General features: G+C 40.3%; 1 protein-coding gene across 2 annotated transcripts in view; it reads right to left on the reverse strand.

Annotated features, from left to right (window-relative positions):
* Window positions 1-23,111, reverse strand: part of BEST3 (bestrophin 3) — a 162,458-nt gene that overhangs the window by 85,999 nt on the left and 53,348 nt on the right. The window contains exon 2 of one of the 2 annotated variants that reach the window (XM_069228323.1): window positions 8,603-8,697. The exons of the other annotated variant lie outside the window; for it this stretch is intronic. Within the exon in view, the coding sequence (XP_069084424.1) occupies window positions 8,603-8,697 (95 nt within the window). The remainder of the gene's footprint in view (window positions 1-8,602; window positions 8,698-23,111) is intronic. 2 annotated transcript variants of the gene reach the window in all.

Here is a 23,111-nt window from a genome sequence, read left to right on the forward strand (position 1 = left end):
ACACTGATGAGACTCCCTGAAGATTAAGACAAGCCACAACAAGAGCCTATTCAAACCAAGAGTTAGGAAAAAGCTCAGAGGGTGAAAGCTCCTTTAGGCCTCCATTTGACACAGAATTAAAAATACTGATAGGTTTCAAGATAGGGTAGAGAGTATAAACAATAGATTAGGGCATACAGGGCTAACCATTTTACTTGAGAATTCCTTGACCTGATTTAAGTTTACATGGCACAGAAAAGCTGCAAAATGTTTCATGTGAGTTTGGCAGTTGATATTTCTGTTTCCGTGTTTGGATGGCTTTTGGGTGTTTTGTGCTGAGAGGAGATATCCCTCACATTCCGACAAACTCCACTCTTGAACCTTTAGTCAGCTCTTACACACCCAATAGTAAGGTGTCACATGTACCACAGCATGAGAGTGTGTATATTTATAGCATGTATTATCAAATGTTGGCTGAATATGTAAAAGTTATGAAAGTAGAGGACTGCTTCATCTGCTCTTATCTTCCAGCTTCTGCAGTGGAGGGGGCAGACTATTTTCACTTACTCTTGTCCTATTCTTTCTCCTGTTATGTCAGCAAGATGCAATTAAACTGTTTTATTCTGATTTTGAGGATTCATTAGAAAATGTGCCCATTGTCAGTGTGTATTTTTAGGCTACTAAATATGTTTCTTGTTCTTACACAGGTTTAAATTAAGGGATCAGTTTGAGTATATGAAGAAATTCTCTACCCTCGTAACTAACCTGAGCTTTAATAATCAGAGTATGCACGATGTAACCTGCATATTAACACGGATGAGAGTGTATTTGCAGATGAACTGAATGAGTGGATAAGAACAGATGAGGAAAAACATGAAAGGAAGACGGGTTCTGAACACATCATGGGGAAAGGTAAGGAGACTTTAAAGGAACCATCCTCAAGCTTAAGCATTGATGTCACCAAGAAAGTGTCTTTGGGCCATATGTAGGAAGCATTTTGCATGGTGCAAACTGCGAAAAATCGCAGTTTGCGCCATGCAAAATGCTCATCGCGATGCTCATTCACATTTTGCGAGTGGGTACGACTCGCAAAATGTGAATGCGACTCGCAAATAGGAAGGGGTGCCCCCTTCCTATTTGCGACTCACATCGCGATGCTAAATTGCTTTGTGACCGCGAACGCGGTAGAAAAGCAATTCGCAGTTACCACCAGTGTCACACTGGTGGTAACCCATTCGCCTTTGTGAATGTTGCCAAAAATGTTTTTTCAGAGCAGGTAGTGGTCCAATAAACCACTGCCTACTCTGAAAAAACGAAACCAAATGGTTTCATTATTTTTTTTGTATCGCAACTTGTTTTCCTTTAAGGAAAACGGGATGCAATACAAAAAAAAAACTGCTTTATTTAAAAAGCAGTCACAGACATGGAGGTCTGCTGTCTTCAGCAGGCCACCATCCCTGTGTGTGCAGGGACTCGCTATGGGGTCGCAAAATGCGACCCACCTCATTAATGTTAATGAGGTGGGTCTTTGCGATCTCATAGCGATTCGCAGACGGTGTCTGAGACACTGTTCTGCATCCGAATTTGTGATTCGGAAATTGCGAGTCACACCGACTCGCACTTTCCGAATCGCAAATTCGGAACTTGCTACATCTGGCCCTTTATGTATAATACGGCAGCCAGAGGGAAATGAGACTATTGAGAAGTTGGGATGAGCAAATGTGAGCACAATTACTTAGTTAAGGGAAAAGCTTTCTCAAATTTAGAGGTAAGCATAAAGGGTATCTATTATGCGTGTGGTAAGTTAGCTCATTTTCATTTACCACACAGTAGGACAGGTAGTTGTTATGCAGCACTAGTTTTTCCAAGGATTTATCATACTAATGAGCTAGATTTTCCCCTTGAGCAATATATAAGACAAAGTAAATGTAGTTTTAAACAGATTCTTGGCAATATCTTTGGAGTAGTTATACTGTCTATAGGAGTCGCATTAAACGATGTAAAGGTCAGGAATTTGTGCGCACTAGTTCACCACCTTGCCACTAATACCCCAGGTGCTTTTACCATAATCGATAAGGAACTGCTTGCAAAGAGTGCCATGGTTATGCAAAATCACCCTGCGTTGGATTTACTCCTCGCAAAGAAAGGTAATTCTTGCTTGAAAATTGTGCCTACCTACAGCACATAAGTAAGCAGCTTCACGGATATATTAGTAACATTATAAACATAATGCATTAATTAACTGAGCTGGAAGAGTCAGAAGCCTGAGAAGGGTTAGGATGTATATTTGGATCTATCGGAAAGGGATTTGCTGAGATAGGAAAGCAGCTTTGCAGCGCAGGTGGAGGAATTCTGAAATTGCTTATATCCCATCTCTTGATGATTGTAATCATTAGCACTGCATGTGTGCTTATCTTTTTTTAATTTTCCAATGGAATTTCATCACGGACTAGTATGGACTGTGGGTATAAGAAGCTGTCAGCAATGGGAGAAAGAGAGAGAAGAAATGCAAAGTGAACTCTTCAATGCTTTGAAGGATTTGGGAGAGTCTAGATTCCGAAGCTAATGAGGGGGGATGAATGTGAGAGTGTCCTTATTTTTCACATTAAATGCAAATGAGATAAGCTTACACCAACTTAGGTTGTGTTTACACTGTCCTCCATCTTGCACCACCATCACAATATATCACATGATGACTATTACTGTTCTTCTTCTTTTAAATAAAGAATTTCAAGCCTCACACAAATAAACAGAGAGTCTATCAGAGACGCTCCCTTACTGTATCAAATCAAAGATATTTCAACTGTTCAAGGCTATCGCTATACAATGTATCAACTGAGCTGCGCAAATAAACTGGGAGAATCTTTAAAATCCAATTAATTACTACCATGAGAGAATCTTTGAATGTATTCTGTAGTAAAATGCTTCTTCTTATTCATTCCCTACTGGTGTATATCCTGAGGACAATGTATCCGTTTAGAATGTACGAATGTCTTTTTTTAAAGTCCTATAAAAAGACATGAAGATTTCTGTACAGAAACCACCCTAACCCCAACCATTAGAAGGCAAATCTATGCTAGATTTCATTTAGAACTGTATTGAGTTCTCTGCACTTATAACCTATATACTTTATTACTAATGTGCTCAAAAGCTTCGAAACAACAACCCTTGTCTGCCTTTCTTACAAGAATGTTGCAGCATTTGTTATTGAAACGTACCTATTGGTAATAGAGACAGGTTCAATCGGGGAGCCAAAAGTGAAGCTCCCGGTCCTAGCTGTTGGTGTGCCTCATGAGCTGGATTTAGGATAAGTTTGTGCGCCGACATTTGCAATCAGTTAATTAGAACCTCCATTCTACATGGTTAAAATTCTTAAAGGTAAGCATCTTCATGTTTCTGCTCACCCCGTTTCCCTTACAGATCATGTGCATTCAGTAGATTAGAGAGGGACCTTGAATGTGCTGATAGGGAATATTAAGGGCATATTGGGGTTTGAAATTGGGCTTGATTGTGCTGCTGGGGATTAGAAGGTGGACTAGAATGTACTGTTGGAGAATGTTCAGGAGTGTGCTGGCATTTGGACCAGGTGTATAATTATTCAGCTGAGCATAGCTTGGGGTATTAGGAAGTGGCAGCCAGTAGTTGTTCACGGATATATTGGGATTAGGGTGAGATGCAAGATTTAGCAGTTTGGCACTGTTATGGTGCATGTTATTAATAAGTAGCGGGTAGAATTGTGCTTCGAGGGATTGGTCTTGAATATGCAGGAGATATGGAGATGATAAGACGTGGCTTCATACCTGTACATCTGTGTGAATACATATTCCCTATAAATTCATGCACATAAAATGTTGAAGTCATCACACTGAAAATAATTACAGCAGTGTCCTCTCACATGGCAGCCTCATCTGTATCCTTCTGTTGTAGGGCATGTCTCGTTTCTCGTCAGGAGTGGGTAGGTTTGTATTCTTTTTATCCTGCTCGCGTAGGGAGCACGGGCAACAATATTTTATAGCATGGAAAACATAACCACTATAAAGTGCATCATATCAGTTTAGGAAATAAAAGCACAAATTACTAAGTGCAGGCAAATGATGTTACTTTTCAGGTGGTCACAAGAAGAGTGGCACCCGCTCTCCAAGGCTAAATTAAGTGTACTTCTGTTAATATGTACATGTTCTCCTTTGTCTCACATATTGTCAACACAATATTCCAGTACCTAGTTTTCACACTCAATTTTGTATCATGTTTACAATGTAATCCATGCTAGCTGAAAGTTCTTTTTGTTATTTTGTTTAATTGTAACTGTTCACTTTGATTGCATCTCTATGCTTGCAGAGTTACATGTCCATAAGAGGATAGAATCTGCAATCAGCTTCATGAAGCATACTAATGTTACACTAGGGAATGATGTCTTCATATCATTATTATTTTTTCGGAAGTCTTTCTAATCTGCATAGAAGAGTAAAAAGGGCACTTACAATGGTGAGGAGGTGCATGCACATCGACTTCTTTCAGCAGTGTGTTTCCAAGTGTTTAGTCACTTCTCTATTTCACTTTGTATGATTTTCCAATAAAAGTTTTTTCTTCACTTAACGTTTATTGATAATTAGTTATTTCTATGCGGACCGCAGACTATCCCCAACGTGCACCCCGATGGGACCCATTAGGGTTAATACTCAATCCACAAAAACACGTGAGCATCATGCTGCACAACGTCCTGAGAGGCAGCACTGGGTAAATCTGACATTCCACCGCTTGAGGGCATTTTGGACTCATTTTTTGGAAATTCATTTTTTGAGTGCGCACAAGAGCTCTGGCCTCTCTTGTAATCTATCTGTGGGCTTTTAACCACGCCCATCAGTTTGGTTGGTTTGTGGGCTTGCCTTTTAAAGTTCACTTGATTTCATTAGTGAAAGGCATGCATACGTCATGGCTTTTCAAGTATTTAGCCCTCTTCTACAGCACCAGCAAACTACTGAAAACATATGAGGCTCTGTGTTTTCCGAATGGCTTCTGCACTATTTCTTTTTATTTCCTATACAGCGTGATCTCGCTGGACAGTAGTCAAGCGCTTTGCATGACATCGAGCCTGTTACATGGATACTTCTACTATGGCTGGTTACATGGATAATTCTACTTTTGCCAGTTACATGGATAAATGCACTTTTGCCAATACGTTTCACTGCCAGCGAACCTCTGTTTCCTTTTCTGTGTCTCCTTCACGCTCATGGTGACCATTGGCTCGCATATATGAAACCGTTTTACTTTTCATTTTCAGTTTATGTGGAATGAAAAGTCCGGTTAGGTTGTTTACAATGCTAATAACTCTAATTCGAGCAAATGCGAGACCCTTTGCATTGCAAATGCTTGTTTTATTTGTTGATAAAAACAGATTGTTCCTCACAAAAGATCTAGGGATCTCTTGACCCAGTGTTCATATGGTGGGGATCTTTGACCTCTTATTTGCATATTGTTTGGTGAGTTAACAATAATTATGCATGGATTCACAACACACTTTCATGCTTGTAGGACTGACTAGGATTTAATTGGCTTCATGGCTCGTTTTTTAGGTTGCGCGTAAGCGTTCAACCCTGAGTATACTTTCAGGATGCTTCTTATGGCTTAAAGTGATTTCATTTGTTGTTTGCAGTGTCCTTTAAAAATTATTGCATGCTAGTGGGCAGTTCTGTCTTTTTCTCCCTCCTTTTTCTGTTTCAGATCAGTGACCAACTACTGTATTATTTCACTTTGGTTTCTTTACCTGTTTCTGTGACAGACAATTTTTGTTATTTCTTTGGTGCACCCTTTTCACTGTGAGTGTTTTACACTGGTAGCTGCATGCATTTTATTGCAGCATTCCATTCCTCCCACCTCCTCCCATGTTGCTGGCATTTGTTTTGGGTTTATTCCAGTGCTGTTCTCGTTTACCTCTCACTCCTAAAATAAGCTTATTTTACAAAGGAAACACCCAGTCATTTAGATCACTGCTCACGAAAGCCACAATATGCCATTTCTGGTACAATGTAGCTAAACCTAGAAGCAATGATGTGAAACTTGCTTATCCTTGCATCTCCAGGCTCTCTCTCCAGGGCCCTGCCATGCCAGCACTCATGACCTCGCACACAGGGCATTGCTTATCTCCTTTACTGGGACCATAGATCTATTGTTAACTTTGTTAGGGCTTTGTTGAAATGCAAGGCAAGAACGCTTACAAGACTTCATTCTGTTCAAATAAAAAGAAAATACTTTTTAGCCTTATTTTACAATTACTGTTTAGACGTTTTCACAACTGGTGGCAGTGCAGTCATCTTCTCATCTCTCCTCAACGGCTTGTGATTTCTGATGTCAGTAGCCACCAGTGACCACCACAGCATGGCAGGAAAAGACAAAATTATGAGACAGGGTTGACCAATTTATGTGAGAAGAAAAGTCCAGTTCTGAATTTACAATGCCAATAGCTCTAACTCAAGAAAATGCAAGACCTATTGCATTGCAAATGCTTGTTATTACAAAGGCAAAGCCACTTCTTTCAGTTATTTGCTCCTGTGGTAAGCTGCCATTCTGCTACATAGGCTATTTTGACTACTTTACATGCTTGCCCCTTATGCAGTCCATTTGAAACAATTTTTAAACAATGTTTTTCTTCTTTAGCGTTAGCGAGACAAATTTCGCTAGATCAGCGGTGGTATTTAGATAATCCATATGGTAGTTCTCAATTACTACTTGTTGAACTGTTCTTGTGTATTTTGTATGCATTCCACTTGAGTTGCATGTCAGTGCTCTCAGGCGCTTTAACTCTAAGAGTGGCAAAACATAAGGGAAAACTTTGTCAGGTAAACATAAGCCACTGACCACATTATTTCGAGGCACGAAAAGGATGTTGGAAAGAGAATAGACCCTTTTAATATCTTTCCTAGGTTCATTAATTTGAATATGTTTACTGTTGGTATCCTCAAGAAACATTAGAGGTATTTATCAAATCGCTAGGTTCATTAATCATTCAAATAATGTCAGATGTGTTACTGCTGTTTCTTAACTATACAATAGGTAAGTAGTGTTCCATGCCAGAAGAAAGCACTTTTCTTTACTTGTCTGTTCCAGCAATGCATGAAACAGATGAACTATCTCCCAAAGTTGCTTGCAAGCAACTTCTCTCTCTTGAATTCGTTCTATTTATATAGAACAAAACTTGGTTTTGAGAAGCAGCACGAGGGATACCACTTGGGTGTTAAAATGTGCACAAGCCGTCCATAGTGAACACGCCATTCCTACCAGAAACCCACACAATTCCAGGGGAAATGCACAATACTCTTTCACTAACTTTTTAACTAATCATGTTGGAGCTAAGGTAAACAATATTTTGGCTACTGTATAGTCATGCAGAACTTTTTCAGGACATACACTGAAATGAAAGCAAATATTGGGACAACTCTGGTGGCAATCACTTGCTACCCACATAAAAGTCAAATCAACCTATCCGATCACTACGGCTGCGCACTGGCGCAATCCAGAATATTGTGCTGAAACGTCATCTCGGTGGTTCTCCACACATGCCTGCAGCTCCTCCCTTGCAAGACTAGAGACCTAGAATGCGCAACATTAAAAGAAACGCAAACAGGCCTTCCTAGTCGACACCTTGAGACTAAGGAATGAGAGCCAGATGGGCTCCTGGCTCTCCCAAACGCGCCTATTCTTCAGGAAATAGCTACAAATGAGCCTGTTACTTTCCTACTGAGTTTCTCTCTGTCTCACATACCCTCAACTACTGTTACCTAGGGTATCTAGTGCTGCCTATTTTATCTTTAGCTTCAACAGGAGCCCCAAATTGCACAGTTTATAAAACTCAATATTTTGCTTCAGAACATGTAATTAATGATGTAAATACATTGGAAATGTATTATTTCATAATTTGAAATCGATGGAACTCTCAGTGAATTTTCTAAAAGCTAGACATGCAGAACCGAGTTGTTCGTTTGTTAAAGCGTTGGCTTGCATTTATTTTATTTCAGTATCTAGTATTTTCTTTGTGGTACCAGACTGGAAACCAGATGCAACTGTGGTAAAATTGTTCACCCAGCAGGAGGCCAGGGCCAGAATAGGATCACTGGGCGTGGCTGGGTCATGTAAGCACATCCTGTTCTAAAAGCAGCCTTTGACCTGCAGCCCACTGGGAAAAGAACAGAGCGGCAGAATGGAAAGCCCGAGCTTGTTCCCTTGGACTCTTTCACTGCATGTGTATAGTCCAAGTTCCAAAAAAACAGTGTCCCCAACCAGATCCAGGAGAAACCTTTTTCAACCAGATCAACGTAAAAAAGCAGTTTCGTTATACAGTTCTCATGCTCAAAAGTCACATCGCTCGTTATTAAATATAGAAATAGCATTTTATTAAATGATGCTACAACTACATACAGTCAGTGAAAAACACACATTTGTAGCCACTAAAAGCTTCTAGTGTTATGACAACGGAAAAGCCATGTCTAAATGCATTGGGCACATGAAACAGAGCTGGGGCCTCGGACCCGGCATGCCTGACGGATTTTAAAACGCGTCATGCAAAGTGATTTACGGCCTCCGAGGAGGGAAGCTGCGTGCACTCTTTCCATGAGCCGGGAATACTTACCGAGCACAAAGGTGACTGGGATTTGCTCCGCGTATTTGTCACAGTACAATGCTAATTTCTCAAAGTATCGTTTTTGGCTTTCTGAAAGATAAAACCTGGAGCAGAAATAAAATGTATTTGTAGGCTCCTTTGATGGTTTTATGACTGACAGGAGAGCATGCAAAAAAGCACAGCACACACATAACATCTAAATAATCTATTTTGATATATGTAGTAATTTGTTTTGCAGCTTGCTGCGTTATTATATATCCAGAGTCGCGGGTCGCTGCGTTGTAAAGGGGTGGGGTGGGGCGGCGCACAGGGGAAGGGGGACAAAAACATTAATTAAATAAATAAAATAAAAAATAAAAACTTACCTGCTCTACCACCGTGCCGCTCCTCTTTCCCTTGTCACTGCATGCTCCGGCTCCCAGCCTGCCCTGCAGCCAGTCCTGACGCTGTTAAGAGCAGTGTTAGAATTGGCTAGAAGCGCCCAGCCAGGGCGCCCTCAGGCAGGCTGGGAGACTGTGCCCGAGACGGCCGGCCAAACATACATGCACACTGAGGGGAGTGCACAGTGCACTCCCCTCGTCTCTGTCATCCCTCATGGCTCCGCCCCTTTAACAACAAAACAATAATAAACTGTTTATTGTTTCGTTGTTAGGCTTGCAGCTGCTGATGCTCATGGGGGGGGCGACGCTCCTCCGACATATTGCAGGAGCTGCTGCTGTATATCTAGCAACTTGTTCGGCAGCTTGCCGCGTAACAGCACTGCACGTAAAGGGGAGACAAGTCAATGGTACTCTGAAATTATTTTCAGTATTATGTTCCCCAAGTGGCTACCAGAGTTACTGAAGTATTTTGGGCCATATATACTAATAATTCATGCAACGCAGCGTAGCAAGGCAAGTTGCTGCTCTGTGTTATATGGACAGGAGCGAGCTCAACAGCGCCTAACTTACTAAGATATGGAGCTGTTCAGCTCCCTCTATGTGCTGGCACACTTGTGGCTGCTTAGCGCTACTACAGGCAACCTTGCCCCAAAGTGCAAGGGTAGCTGTGTTACAGGCAGGATTGTTTTTTGGCAGGAAGTGACACTTTTCAGAACAAAAGCAAACCATAGAAACATTTCCATATTCCGTAGAGTGGCTAAGATTGGCAAAGTGTGGAGAGGCATAGAGCAGAGTGGCATATAGTGAGATGGAGTGGAGTAGAGTGGTGTGGAGTAGAGCAGAGTGGCATAGCGTGGCATAGACTAGAATGGGGTGGTGTACAGTGGCACAGAATGGTGAAGAGTAGAGTGGAGCGGCATAGTACAGAGTGGCATGGAGTAGAGCAGAGTGGTGTAGAGTGGAACGGAGTGGCGTAGAGTGTAGAGATTTTAAAAGGTCCATCCCTTTTTGAAGAAAGTTCAACCTCAGACTCACCACTAACCACTAGTCTTGTCGACCAACATGAAAATTGAAGAAATACGTTCACATTCAACTTGTAAAGATGATAGACGAGTGTCACATAGATTGCTTAATTCCTTTGGGGCTACAAATTAGAAATATCCCTGGCATGTTCACAGAAAACACAAATATAAACAAGGTTTCAGGTATATGGTAACTACTTGCTCTAGGCAGGGGACGGTTTTGGGTATGGATAGTGTTAGGGCACAGAATAAAAAACACATATTTGATCTGGAAATACAAACTGAAGACTCAGAAGTAATTAGGGATGTTAAGGCAAAGAGCTGAATAGACTTGAACAAGAAAAGTAAGCTAACAAAGTAAAACAAAAAGTATTTTAGGACTATAGGATAGAAAGCACATATCCATACTGATCTGACGATTTCTAAACTGAAAAAACCACCATGCATTTTGGGTACAACTGCCCATGGATTCAATCAAACAAACAAAATATATTTGTTACATTTCATAAATACTTAGGTGATTCCTGTGACAGTTCAGACTCATTAGAGGGAACAACTATGGCATCTATAAAAGTGATCAACAATCTTTTTTAGAAAGAGGCTAAGGGAGGGCACAGAGATGACGGAGAGGCCGTGGGCAGAGATGGTACAACAATTCTCCAAGGTACAGGCAAAACCACACATATAACCACACATATACCTCGGATGCTCCCCATCCCCCAAGAGAACAGAAAATTCAGAAATAATTCTTATTTTCAATTTTTCCAATCATGTTATGTCATTTACTGAAATTTCCCTTCTTTGTTGGGGAGCTTTCTTTTGCCCCGATTGAGCGGACTGACCTTCTTGCACCCCAAACTGAACAGTTCAAATTCTTATGCAAAATAAGGCTTTACACTTTCGTCAATAATAATTCACCTTGCATTCAAGATGAGACTGGCCTCCCACCTCCTTCTTCCCCGTCTACTAATTCAGTCCCTTTAGTGGTCCCCTCCTTCGCAAAATGATACTGAAAGTCATCAGTATGATCCAAAAGAAACAGCACTGCAATCTCTCAAAAGCACACCATCAGTGGTTATGAAAACAGCAGACAAAGGGAGTGGCAGAGTCGTACCAGATGTAGACATGCACAAATTAGAAAATAATCTCCAACTCTCTAATTCTGAACAGTGTCTTAAACTGCAAAGAACCTGACAAAAGAAATTCAAGATGAGATCTTCCTACTGACCACCCAAGCCAAAGAATCTATGGCTAGATGCACAAAGATTGGTAATAGTGATTACCAAATAGCGATTTTTCACTATTTGTTATTCGCTATTACCAATGTACAAAGTGATATCTGGCCCATTATCGATTTGTAGTGGGTCTCAAATAGACCTAGCTCATGAAAATTAATGAGGAAGATCACTATTTGGGATTCACTTAGATTTGCTGCCATCATCCCACAAAACATTTGTACATACCAATGCAAATCAATATTTAGAAGGGACGCCCAAAACACGGCCCTTCCAAATACCAATTTGCAAACCCAAATTGTGATTTGGTAAGAGGTTACAGAATCACACCATTAACTTGGTGGTGGGGCCTGCAAAACAGTACACTGTGATCTCACTAACATCGAGAACAGTCTGGGCAAGTTGGAGAAGTCTGCGCTGGAAAATGAGGAATGTGCGCTGCAGCAACAGGAAGCTATAATTACATATGCAGAGCTCCTTGAGCGTATGCTTGTTATTGATTATAGGGCCTGTATGCAGAGGACCCACACCGAGGCTGATAAATCTGGTGCCTTGCAAGCTTGCATGATTTGATCCCTGCCTGCACCCACACCTATCCTCTCCATACTCATGCCTCAACACGCTCATGTAAATTCTCAACTAGAACTAGAACTTGGTGCTTCATGATTTTTATACAACTCTTTACAGTACCACCACACCCCCAAGAACTCTCTAGAAGAGGAAATGCTGCTCCCCATCACTAGACAAACACTGATCACCGCTCTTTTAAAACCAGGCAGGCTACCAACCAATATGTCCTCCTACAGACCCTTGTTGCGGCTCAACACTTGCCCCCACAACTAATCAATGTCTTCACTTACTATACGTTGTTTCTATAATATCATGGATGTAGCCTGTGAATAATACCCATTGGCTGGCCGTCTATCATTGGACCTGTGGCAGGCCTTTGACACCCTCAGCTGGGATTTCATTTTTGCCACCCTAACCTGTTTTGGTATTTACCCCACCTACCTGTGTTGGGCCAAGGAGCTCTACACTCACCCCACTGCCCCAGCTATGGCAGGTCCTCATATTTCCTCTCCATATTCGGTGTTTCGTGGCACTCGACAAATGTGTCTGATTTCACTGCTGCTCTTTGTTTTAGCGCTGAAGCCTCTGGCACAGGAGCTTTAGCAGGATGCACAGTGGTGGGAGATTCCCCAAGGTCTCATGATGCATGCTGTGTCACTGTATGGCGATGATATGGTCTTGTACATAGAGGTTCTCCATGCGGACTTAGCTGGGATCTCTAGGTTGCTTTCCTCGCTTGGCACCCTATCTGGCCTCCGACAGAACTTTGATAAGTCATATGCCTTTTCTTTTGCAGACACTTATGAGAAGCCAATCCTGCCTTTCAGAGATGCTAATATTCAGATGGCACCCCAGACATTCCGCTACTTAGACATCCAAATATATGGAGAAGCCGGGGATTTGATGGATGGCAATATCTTAAAAATGATTGTGGCTCTGAAATCTCAAATTGTTTTTTGGGTTACATTACCTTTGTCAGTGGCGGGTCGCTTGTCTCTCTCTAAGATGGTCATGTTATCCTGACTGCTATATCACTTTGTCAATTTGCCTGTTCTTGTGCTGTCCCAGTTTCCGAATCACTAAATATCCTATCAATCAATCTCTTGTGGGACACTGGGCTACATAGGGTTAGCTTAACCACGTTTGCAGCTTCCTCCCAATAAGGGTGGAATGAGTGCCCCGTATTTCAAAGCCTACTGCTTTGCAGGGCAGCTGCAATGGCTTTCGTATTGGCTAGCAGGCCATAATTTGACAGAGACTTGATATACAAATTCAATGCTTATTCAGGGGAAACAACACTGTCTGATCTGCCCAAGTCTCAACCAGCCCGCGCCTTGTCCTCTTCTACTGTGCATAGCTCTTTCATACTGGAAGGTGGCCATACGATATACTGAACCATTGCAGGGTCTCCAGATGTCCTCGCGTACCCTGATGGCTGGGAGACTGTGGCCCTGGGAGCAGGGGGAGTAACAATGGTTGGTGCACTCTTTGAAGACAACTCTCTGATGGCTCATCAGGATTCCACCCAGACTCATGGTCTGATGGAAGCACTATTTTTTTAACACATGCTATTATTCGTTATGTTAGCAGTATAGGGTATTCACCCAATAATTTATACAGGTGATTCATGCTATGGGTCACAGCTGCCATTTAATCCGTTGGTTATATCGAGGACTGCGTACACACCTGGCGGTTTGCTTAGCTCCCCTATGGACCAAATGGGAGGGGGACTCTGCACGTAGACTCCATGATAAAGAATGGTCCTACCTTACTGAATACCCTAGTATAATGTCATGCAACTACAGCGTCAACGTCATACAGTTTTCTGTTTTACATAGGGCCTACCTTATGATGCCACAGAGACTACACTCTATGTTCCCCACCATGCCATCTGCTTGCCTCTGGTGCCCCACACCAGATGCAGATCTGCTACATGTTATGGGCCTGCCCTTCGCTATCCTCTTATTGGGTGGTTATTTGAACACCTTTGTCGAGGCTGACTCGGTTAGACCACTGGAACACGGCTTAGCACTGTGTTCTGGGGTTATACTGAAGGTCTAAAAACTCAGCGTGTTTTGCAGATTTAGCACCTTTATCTGAAAAGCACCTTCTAACAAGGCACTGGAAGTCCACAATGACGCCCCTAATTTCCCAATAGTGAGAAGAGGTACTGAAATGGGGGGAGGTTGAAGGCAGTGCATTGCATAAGGAAGAGTAAAGCGGATTAAAGAAGCAGCCCATAGCCATGGAGTGGGATGCTCTGCTTGAATCATTTCAGGTTGAAGAGACTGCTAATGACTAATTACATAATGTGGACCTTAAATACTGTATGTTGTGCCCTCCATGTTCTTGTACCATTGCTCTGCTCTAGATTGAGTTGTGTAAAATGTGCCCTGATGCATCTATGGGTTAAGTCCTCTGGCTTATCACACTGTTCTCAGATCACCAGTCAATTGCTGCCCGTTCTGTGTGGGCGAGATGATCCTGCTACGTGTGTCCACATATGGATATATCCGCCCAGTTGCATGAGATATGCAAACATACCGGTACGTGGTGATTACGTGTTCTGTGGATAAGGAGGGGGGAGGAGTTACTGCATATGTTCATATATTATGTTACACACATTTTAATGGGCCATGTGTATGGCTGATCAGTTTTTCACGACACTCTTGCTAACTGTACTGTAATTATTCATCTTTAATGTTTTTTCTTCCTCGCATTGCAGCTTGAAAACTATGCACACTTTTACATAGCCATAAAGTGGCACGTTTGTATGTGAAAATGCAATAAAGTCTGTGGTAAGAAAAGGTTACAGAACAGCAATTTGGGGTTTGTACATAAAAGGCATTTTGTGCCCCCAAATGGCCCTATTCTGCAAATTGGGCCGTTTATGAACACAAAAATGTTTCGCACATCTAGCCATTGGTAATTTAATGCATAATGAATTTATCAACCTGAATGTAAAACAATCCAAGAACTCCTGTTTTATACACCGTAACCAAGATCCACAAGAATACATCTCCAGGTAAACCAACTGTTTCTGGTTGTAGTTCCGTATTAGAACTTATAGTTAAGTACGTTGAATTCTTTATTATAGCCTTAGAACCCGACGAAGCGGGCTCTACCGGCTTAAAGGGAGAGGCAGAGGGCCTTTAATAGCCGGTAGAGCCCGCTACGGCGGGTTCTAAGGCTATTAGAACATTCTGCCACTCAGGGCAGAATGTTCTATTAAATAAAACAAATTCCTCACGGAGCCCGAGGGGATTAAAATCCCCTCGGGCTCCGTGAGGCTTTGTTCACAGCTGTTGCTGTGAACAAAGCGAACATTGGAATGTTGGCGCTGCGGGCTTTTACCGGACAGTAAAAGCCCGCAGCACTCCATTGTTTTCAATGGAGCTGCCAATGTTCCAATGTTCTAATAAGCCTTTTGTCCCATGGACTAACCACTATATTATACAGGAGACGATGGATTTTATCAACAACGTTGAAGACAAACCCTTTGATCAGTCTTGTTTTGTGTTGTGACCCTTCACACTAAATCTCCGTACACCAACATCCACCAAGAAGAAAGACTATAGGTCATTCAAAATCCTGCATACAACAGACCACAACCCCATCAGGTCCCCACTCCATTCATAATCTCTTTTACTACTAGCACTGACATTTTATTTCAAAGTGTCAATTAATTCTACCTACAAATTAGGGAGACATCGATGGGAGCCATTTTTGCTCCCAACTTTGCGGTATTTCAAATGGAAAAGATAGACTCTACCACAATCTTATCATCTTCCAATCCTTTTACACTACACATTATTCTGTGGAAAAGGTATACGGACAATGTTTTTCTAAACTGGAAAGGCACACTTGCTCTCTTAATTGATATTTCGAATGGCTTAACAAAAACTGTAAAGGCCTGTAGTTTAAAATAGATTACAACAACTTAAAGATATCTTTTTAAGAATTAACAATCAAAGTACAGAACAATATTCTATATACTACTTTGGTAAATAAACCCACAAAAAGAAATACCTTACTTTCATACACCAGTTGCCATCCAAGAGCACTCAGAGATTAACTTCCTTATGGACAATTTTTTAGGATTAGATTAAACTCTAAATGCAAATCTGATTTTTTAAGAAAGCAGGGTTCTGTCAACCAAACTTATGCAGAAAGGTGATCCACAATTCATGTTCACACAGTCGATGAAGAGAGCATGGTACTGCCCTAAGAAACGTCTTGACACGCATTCAGAAATATAAACAGGACATGATTGTCGGTGTAAAAACCTTCTCACCATTTTACAGTTATTTAACAAAATGTATCAGAAAGCAGTGGAAAATGTTAGCAGGGAACCTTGGGCTTGAGCAACCTATGTTAGCATTACAAAAAGGCAAACATTTGAAAATTTATTCGGTGAGGGCTTCTCTTCTACCCTGTAATCAGACCCATACCTTCACTGACATTTGGGGGCTTGGGCCATTTATTGGTCATTAGAAATGCAAACAATGCAGTTTTTAGTGATTTATGAAAGAAAGCGTGAAGCTACAATTGTTGTTACTAGATGTCCCTCTTGAGTCAAATGCAAAAGCATATACATTTTTATGAGAAGCCACAGTTCCACTGGTCGTTACTTGGAGTCCCTCTTAAGTCAGATGCAAAAGCATTGAAATTCTTACATGAAGTTGCAGTTGCATTATTCATTACTAAGGGCCTGATTTAGAGATTAGCGGATGGGGTTACTCCATCACAAACGTGACGGCTATCCAGTTGTCCGTTATGCAATCCCATTATATCCTATGGGAATCGTAATATGGCGGATGGGATATTTGCCACGTTTGTGACGGAGTAACACATCCGCCAAACTCCAAATCAGGCCCTAGATGTCCTTCACAACTCAAATGGAAGAGCATTAATATTATTTCATGAAGCTGAAGTTCCACTTGTTTTTTAATGGAGGTCCTGCCCAAGTCAAATGCACCTGCCTCAAATTCCCTTCACCAAGCTGAGAGGGTGTGACTTTAATAGAGAAATGGGCACACCCACTTTTGCAATTTAATCATTTGTGTTTGTTTCCATAGGATTCAGTATTTGCCAAAGCTGGTTCATAATCATGAGTTAAAATTACAGATTTCAGTAAATGTTTTGATTTTTCTCAAAATAAGTGCTTAGATAACTAACTTTGACACTTCATTTTTAATTAGGTGGAAGCATGTGTAGAAACTAGTGAGTCTTTGCTCACATGGGAGAAAGATTCTTTTGAAAAGCTGCAGTTCCACAGGTGTTTTACTAGAGGTCTTGCTCAAGTCAGATACAAGTGGTTGAGATGTCAATCACAATTCTGACGAAGTGTGGCTCCACCATAGAAATCTGCGTATATACTCTAGCTACCCTAATGACTTGTGGTCATTTTCTGTAAGTTAAATAAATATGACAAAAGCAAGTTTATAGTAAGGAATCAACATAGTAAAATTACAATAAATGTATTGAGAGTTATAGAAATAGTTGATGAAACCCTACTGTATATAGGGAATCTGAGTCATTTGGCTGTGCAAGTGTCTAACAAGTTCTCTTCTTGGGACCTATTTTTTAGGCATATGGTTACATGTTCAAGGACAAAATTCAGTCACTCAGAGTGAAAGCATCCAATGGCTGGAGTGGGTTGGTCTGCTGGGGTGGGAAGGAGTATAATTTGAGTGGCATGCGAACAGACTAATGGTGAAAGAGTGTTGATTGGGAGCCCCTATATGTGTGTGTATTTTATATTATATTTTTGGGAAATTATGAGGTCTGCAAGACAGCTAAAGTTGTTTTTAGGCCAGACCTAATTTTAGACATGAAGAAAGTAAGGCCGCAGTTTTGAGTTAACAATAAAAAAGGTCTGCGAGGATAAAGGTATGGCGTTGTCTTAAGACAGGAAGTTCTGAAGCTGATTGGGGTCAAGTTGCGGTTGGGATGGAGAAGGTATTAATTAAAAAAGACTAGGGCGAAGGAGGGAACGGAAACTAATAACTATAATAGAGAGGGGTAATTGCATCAGTTGTTAAAAAATAAAAAGAATGAACATATGTGTTCAGAAACTGAGTGGGAAAAGCAGAGACTGAATTCACACAGTCTTGGGCACGTGTAATTTATCCAAAAGACACTTCACAAGAGTGTGCGACAAACACTATATTTAACATTCCTGCTATAAATTAATTGACTTATTCACTGGAATAATGAAAATTGGATGGAAATTTCAAGATGAGGTGGCACTGTCAGGCAGAAGTTTCAAAAGCATACTGGTACAACAGAAGAACATTCATGAATACTTTTTTCATATGCCTTTATTGACGTTTTTTAGTATATCATATGCATATTTGTTGCAATGCAACACAGTCCTAATGTAAGAATACAATATAATTCAGTGCATAATCACTGTAATACTAGACCTTTACAGATATAAATTAGTGACATACATGGTCAATTAATGAGTAAACAATACAAGTAGTAGAACTACATGCAAACCACAGGAACGATCATACATATCTTGTTATCCTTGACAGGACATGATTAAGACTCATTGTTACAAAGTCAATATTGTACATAAGCTTTTCAGTAGCCATGAATTTCTTCATTAATGCCTCGAGACAACCCATATGCCTTTCACACATATAAAAATGTCCCCTTGCCTAAATATCCACGTCTCTGGTGTATAAATGCCATTAATTCATCAGCCCTTGGTCGCCTCCTTTATGATGGCCAAGTTTCATCTGACTTAGCTATCAGTTTCTCTCATCTGCTATCCCATTTTGTGTTCAGCACAAACCTTTTCTCACTACTCTGGGTGTCTGATCTGACATCTAATTCTGCTTTGACCCTCTTGATCGGATCTCTGTGCCAAATTGCCCAGCAAAGGCAAACTAGTGGCCATCTATGTCATGGCTATAGGAAGTTTCAAAAGTATCACAGCCAGTCTTAACAACTGAATAATGTGTTTTATCTTTTGTGCAACAGGACGCACAACTAACAAACACTGGTTTGGATATAGCAAGAGAGGTCTGGTAGTCACCTCAGTTAATGTAGTAGTAAGTCATATTAAAGGTTATGTATTATGTATTAGCTTTAGTAATCGTAGATCTTCCTTTAGCGAGGTCTTGGGCCTAGTTGCATGGCCTCATGTCAAGCTACATTTCTTAGGTGATTATAAAATGGCTGCTTAGAGAATTAAATTGTGATTTTCCACTGTACTGACCAAGTGCTCGTAGCTGAAATTCTTTCTCATGAGAACTGCTTGCTAGAATATGCTGTACTACTTAGGAATACAATGTATAATGTAGTGTGTGCAAAGGCGACCTTCACAGGAGAAGACAATGGATGCATTGACTGTACAAGCTGATACAATATCGTTACCTGACGAGCGCAATGACGAAAACAGGAGAAGAGGAGCCAATCATCGACATGTGAACAGTGGTCTAGTAAATTCCTAGATTTGGGGTTCTACTTCTATGGGACTAAAAGCAAACATATGATTCTTTGACCAATGACGACGTGGGTAGTAGTTATAGGGAATCTAACTTAGCCAGACTGCATAGAGAATAGACAGTCCATTAGCTATTTTCTTCCTAACGGTCCCGAGAGGCCATTACGCAATATTCTTCTTAACTGTCTTGAGTGACTGAAGATACTTTGCTTTTCCTGAACTTTAATGCTGAATCCCAATGCCTTGCTGATAGAACGTATGTTCTATCAATGAAGACTGTCGCAGCTTGCTGAACTATACTAAGGAAAGGTATACGACGATGTTACTGATTGTTATGTCTATTTGCTTTTGTCCCTAGGTACCAACTGCTAATTTTGAGAGTCATTGTTAGATGTTTTTCCAAATTTTGTGTTGTCTAAATTGCTTTGCATGAAGTCCAAACATGCTATTCTAACCGGAGGTTAGTTAGGCTACTCACTGATGATGCTCGCTACATGTAATAAGAGTTTGTCTTTTCTTCGCTGAAATCTCAATGTATGCCATTTTGGTTGCGCTGTTATTCTTGCTATTGATTTGTACTGTAACCTTAGAATGTGTAGTGATCCAAGCCTTGATTAAATTGCACTTCTTTAGGAGGTTTGGTCAGCCAGTATTGTTTCTGTATGTTTACCATTTGATTTTGAGACTAAGCTACATAATATTAGCATTGTTAATATATGGAAATAAACGTTTTAACCTTTACATAAGGTGTGGTTTTGCATGACTGAAAGGTCATGGTGTGTGGAAATTACTGACTCCTATTGATTATTGATGTTATTGATTGTCATTGTCATTGATCTGCAGTGGTACGGGTTCTCATGCTGGGAACTACTCTAAGCGCAGTCAAAAGGTCCGTCGACCTCGAAATGCGTTGCTCTATAAATTAACACCTCCATCATACATTTTAATACTTCATTCTAATATTGGGAATTTCCTGGACACTGGCAGACCACTATGTCTTCTGTAGATCTAGGACATTAAGAGAATGTACCTTTATACATTTTAAAAATTATTTTCGTGGCCAGGTAAATATGGTGTGCACATCGGAATTCAGTGAACTGTAATCTAGCATTCTTTGAGACTTGTTTAACTGAACTAAGGCACCCTTTCCCTATTGTATATGGGAGCTTGCACACCCTCTTGAATGCTTGACTGTTACAACAATGCACTGTATACTGTAGATAGGTGATTGCCTTTCTATTTTTTCCATGTGTCAGTATAACAGACAGCACCAACACTGTCTCGGGCATTTCCTGAATGTTCCTCACCGTATGGCCTGGTCCCAATATGTATGTTATAGCTAGATTCCCAAATTAGGTCAATTTAACATCTTCCACTACCTTCCCCCTTACCTCCATCCTCACCACCATCCATGAACCAACATGATATGAGGCTCTTAGAGCTGTAAATTTAGGCAGATACTATATCGGAAATTTAGAGGAGTATAGGACTACTTTGGGGTCTGTGTCTTTCAGCACCATCTGGCTATAGCCATAAACACATGCTCTGAACTCTCGGCTGGATATTCACTCAAAACCCATTCTACCGGATGTATAACGTAAACCTGCATGCCATTACAACACAGCCTATACCACGCAATGCCTTTACCATGCTTTGCCTTTCCCAGACAAGTCTTTACCACGCAGATGCCTTTACCACGACTACCGTTACAATAAAAATGTAAGTATATATCTGGTAAGTGAAAACCCTTATAATAGATTATAAAAGTATCTATCTATCTATCTATCTATCTATCTATCTATCTATCTATCTATCTATCTATCTATCTATCTATCTATCTATCTATCTATCTATCTATCTACCTACCTATCCGTCTATCTGTCTATCTATCTATCTATCTATTTATCTATCTGTCTATCTACATTTATATATATGTACATACATACATATGTGTATATATATATATATATATATATATATATATATATATATAAATAAATATGGAGAGAGACACATATATATGTGTGTATGTATATGTGTGTATATATCTCTATAGTCATAAACACATATATATATATATATGTCCAGTTGAAGGCGTTTGCCGAAACACGTAGACATTTGGTCAGGACAGCGTGATGATGAATTTTTTCTGAATCTATTACTATGGATTTTTTTACAATAAATTGCTGATGGTGGATCTATATTTGAGGCTTTTTTGGATTCCTTTCTCCCAACTGAATACGATCCCCGGGACATTGTGCAGCCGTTCGGTGACTTCTTTCTCACTGGGTTTGACTTATATATATATGTATATATATATATAAATATATATATATATATATATATATATATATATATATATGTATATATATCTATATATATATTTATATATCACCATATCAACCTCCTAACCCCTAAACTCAACCACCCCAAACCCTAAAAATACCCTTACCACCCAAATACCCTTACCCTCTTTAAACCCTAAAATACCCTTATCACCCAAATCTCCCTACTCATCTTAAACCCTAAAAATTTGCCTTTACTACCCAAATGCCCTTACCCACTCTAAAACCTAAAAATGCCCTTACCACTCAAATACCCTTACACATCCTATACCCTAAAAATACTGATACCGCCCAAATACCCCTACCCATTCTAAACCCTAAAAATACCCTTACCACCCAAAATCTCTTCACCACCCTACAAACTATCCTTAGCCATCTTAAATTCTAAAATACCATTACAACCCAAATACCCCTACCCACCCCTAAACCCTAAAAACACCGATATCACCAAATTACCCTTACCCACACTAAACCCTAGAAATAACCTCACCACCCAAATACCCTTATCCACTCTAAACCCTAAAAATACCCTTACCACCCAAATACCCCTACCCACTCTAAACCCTAAAATCCCCTTTACCACCCTATACCCTTACCCCCAAATCCTAAAAATACCCTTACCATTCATTACCCTTACTGACCTCTAAAGCCTAATAGCACCCTTACCACCCTATACCCTCACCCACACCTATACACGAATTCCTATATATATATATATATATATATATATATATATATATATATATATATATATATATATTATATAGATATATAGCTATATATACATGTATATATATACATATATATACATATGCTCAAGTTATAGTTACTTGAACTTACTCTAACTATAACTGCTGAATCTCTATTATTGTCTATGAACAAATTCAGAACCTAAATAAAATGTGACTTTCTATGTTTTTTTACATTATATTTCCTAACTATAATGTCCCTGTAACCTTTGGCTTTTTCAGCGAATGTCTATGTTTTTTTTTAACATAAAGTTAGAACCAAGGCCTTGGAAGATCTAATGGCAGCTACTCAGTTGAAGGACACTTCTAAATTTTGGAGGGTGATAAATCACCCATACTTCTCTGAGCAAGTCACAAAAGCAGATGATTGCTTGATTCCAGAAGATGCCTGGGTACGACACTATGCAAGTGTATTTCAGTCTGGAAATGAACACCATGAAGAGGACGGAATTACAAACCAGAAACCCGTGGAAGTAAACCCAATTGTATTAGATACCCCTATTGACCTGCAAGAGGTCATTACAGCAATAAACCGCTCCCGGTCCGGATGGGGTCCCAGTAGATTTATTTATAACCATGCCACATTTTTAGGGCCCTCTAGTCACAAATGTCCTAAGAAGCGTAGTAAAGAGCAACATACCTTCTTCACGGAAACCGGATCTTAATTATTGCTATTTTTAAAAAGGGTAATAGACAAGAGCCAACTTGTTATAGGCCAATCTCCCTTATAGAGTCTACAAAGATTCTTTCCCCAATTC

Source organism: Pleurodeles waltl, chromosome 4_1 (assembly GCF_031143425.1).
Source record: "Pleurodeles waltl isolate 20211129_DDA chromosome 4_1, aPleWal1.hap1.20221129, whole genome shotgun sequence".
Lineage (NCBI taxonomy): Eukaryota > Metazoa > Chordata > Amphibia > Caudata > Salamandridae > Pleurodeles > Pleurodeles waltl.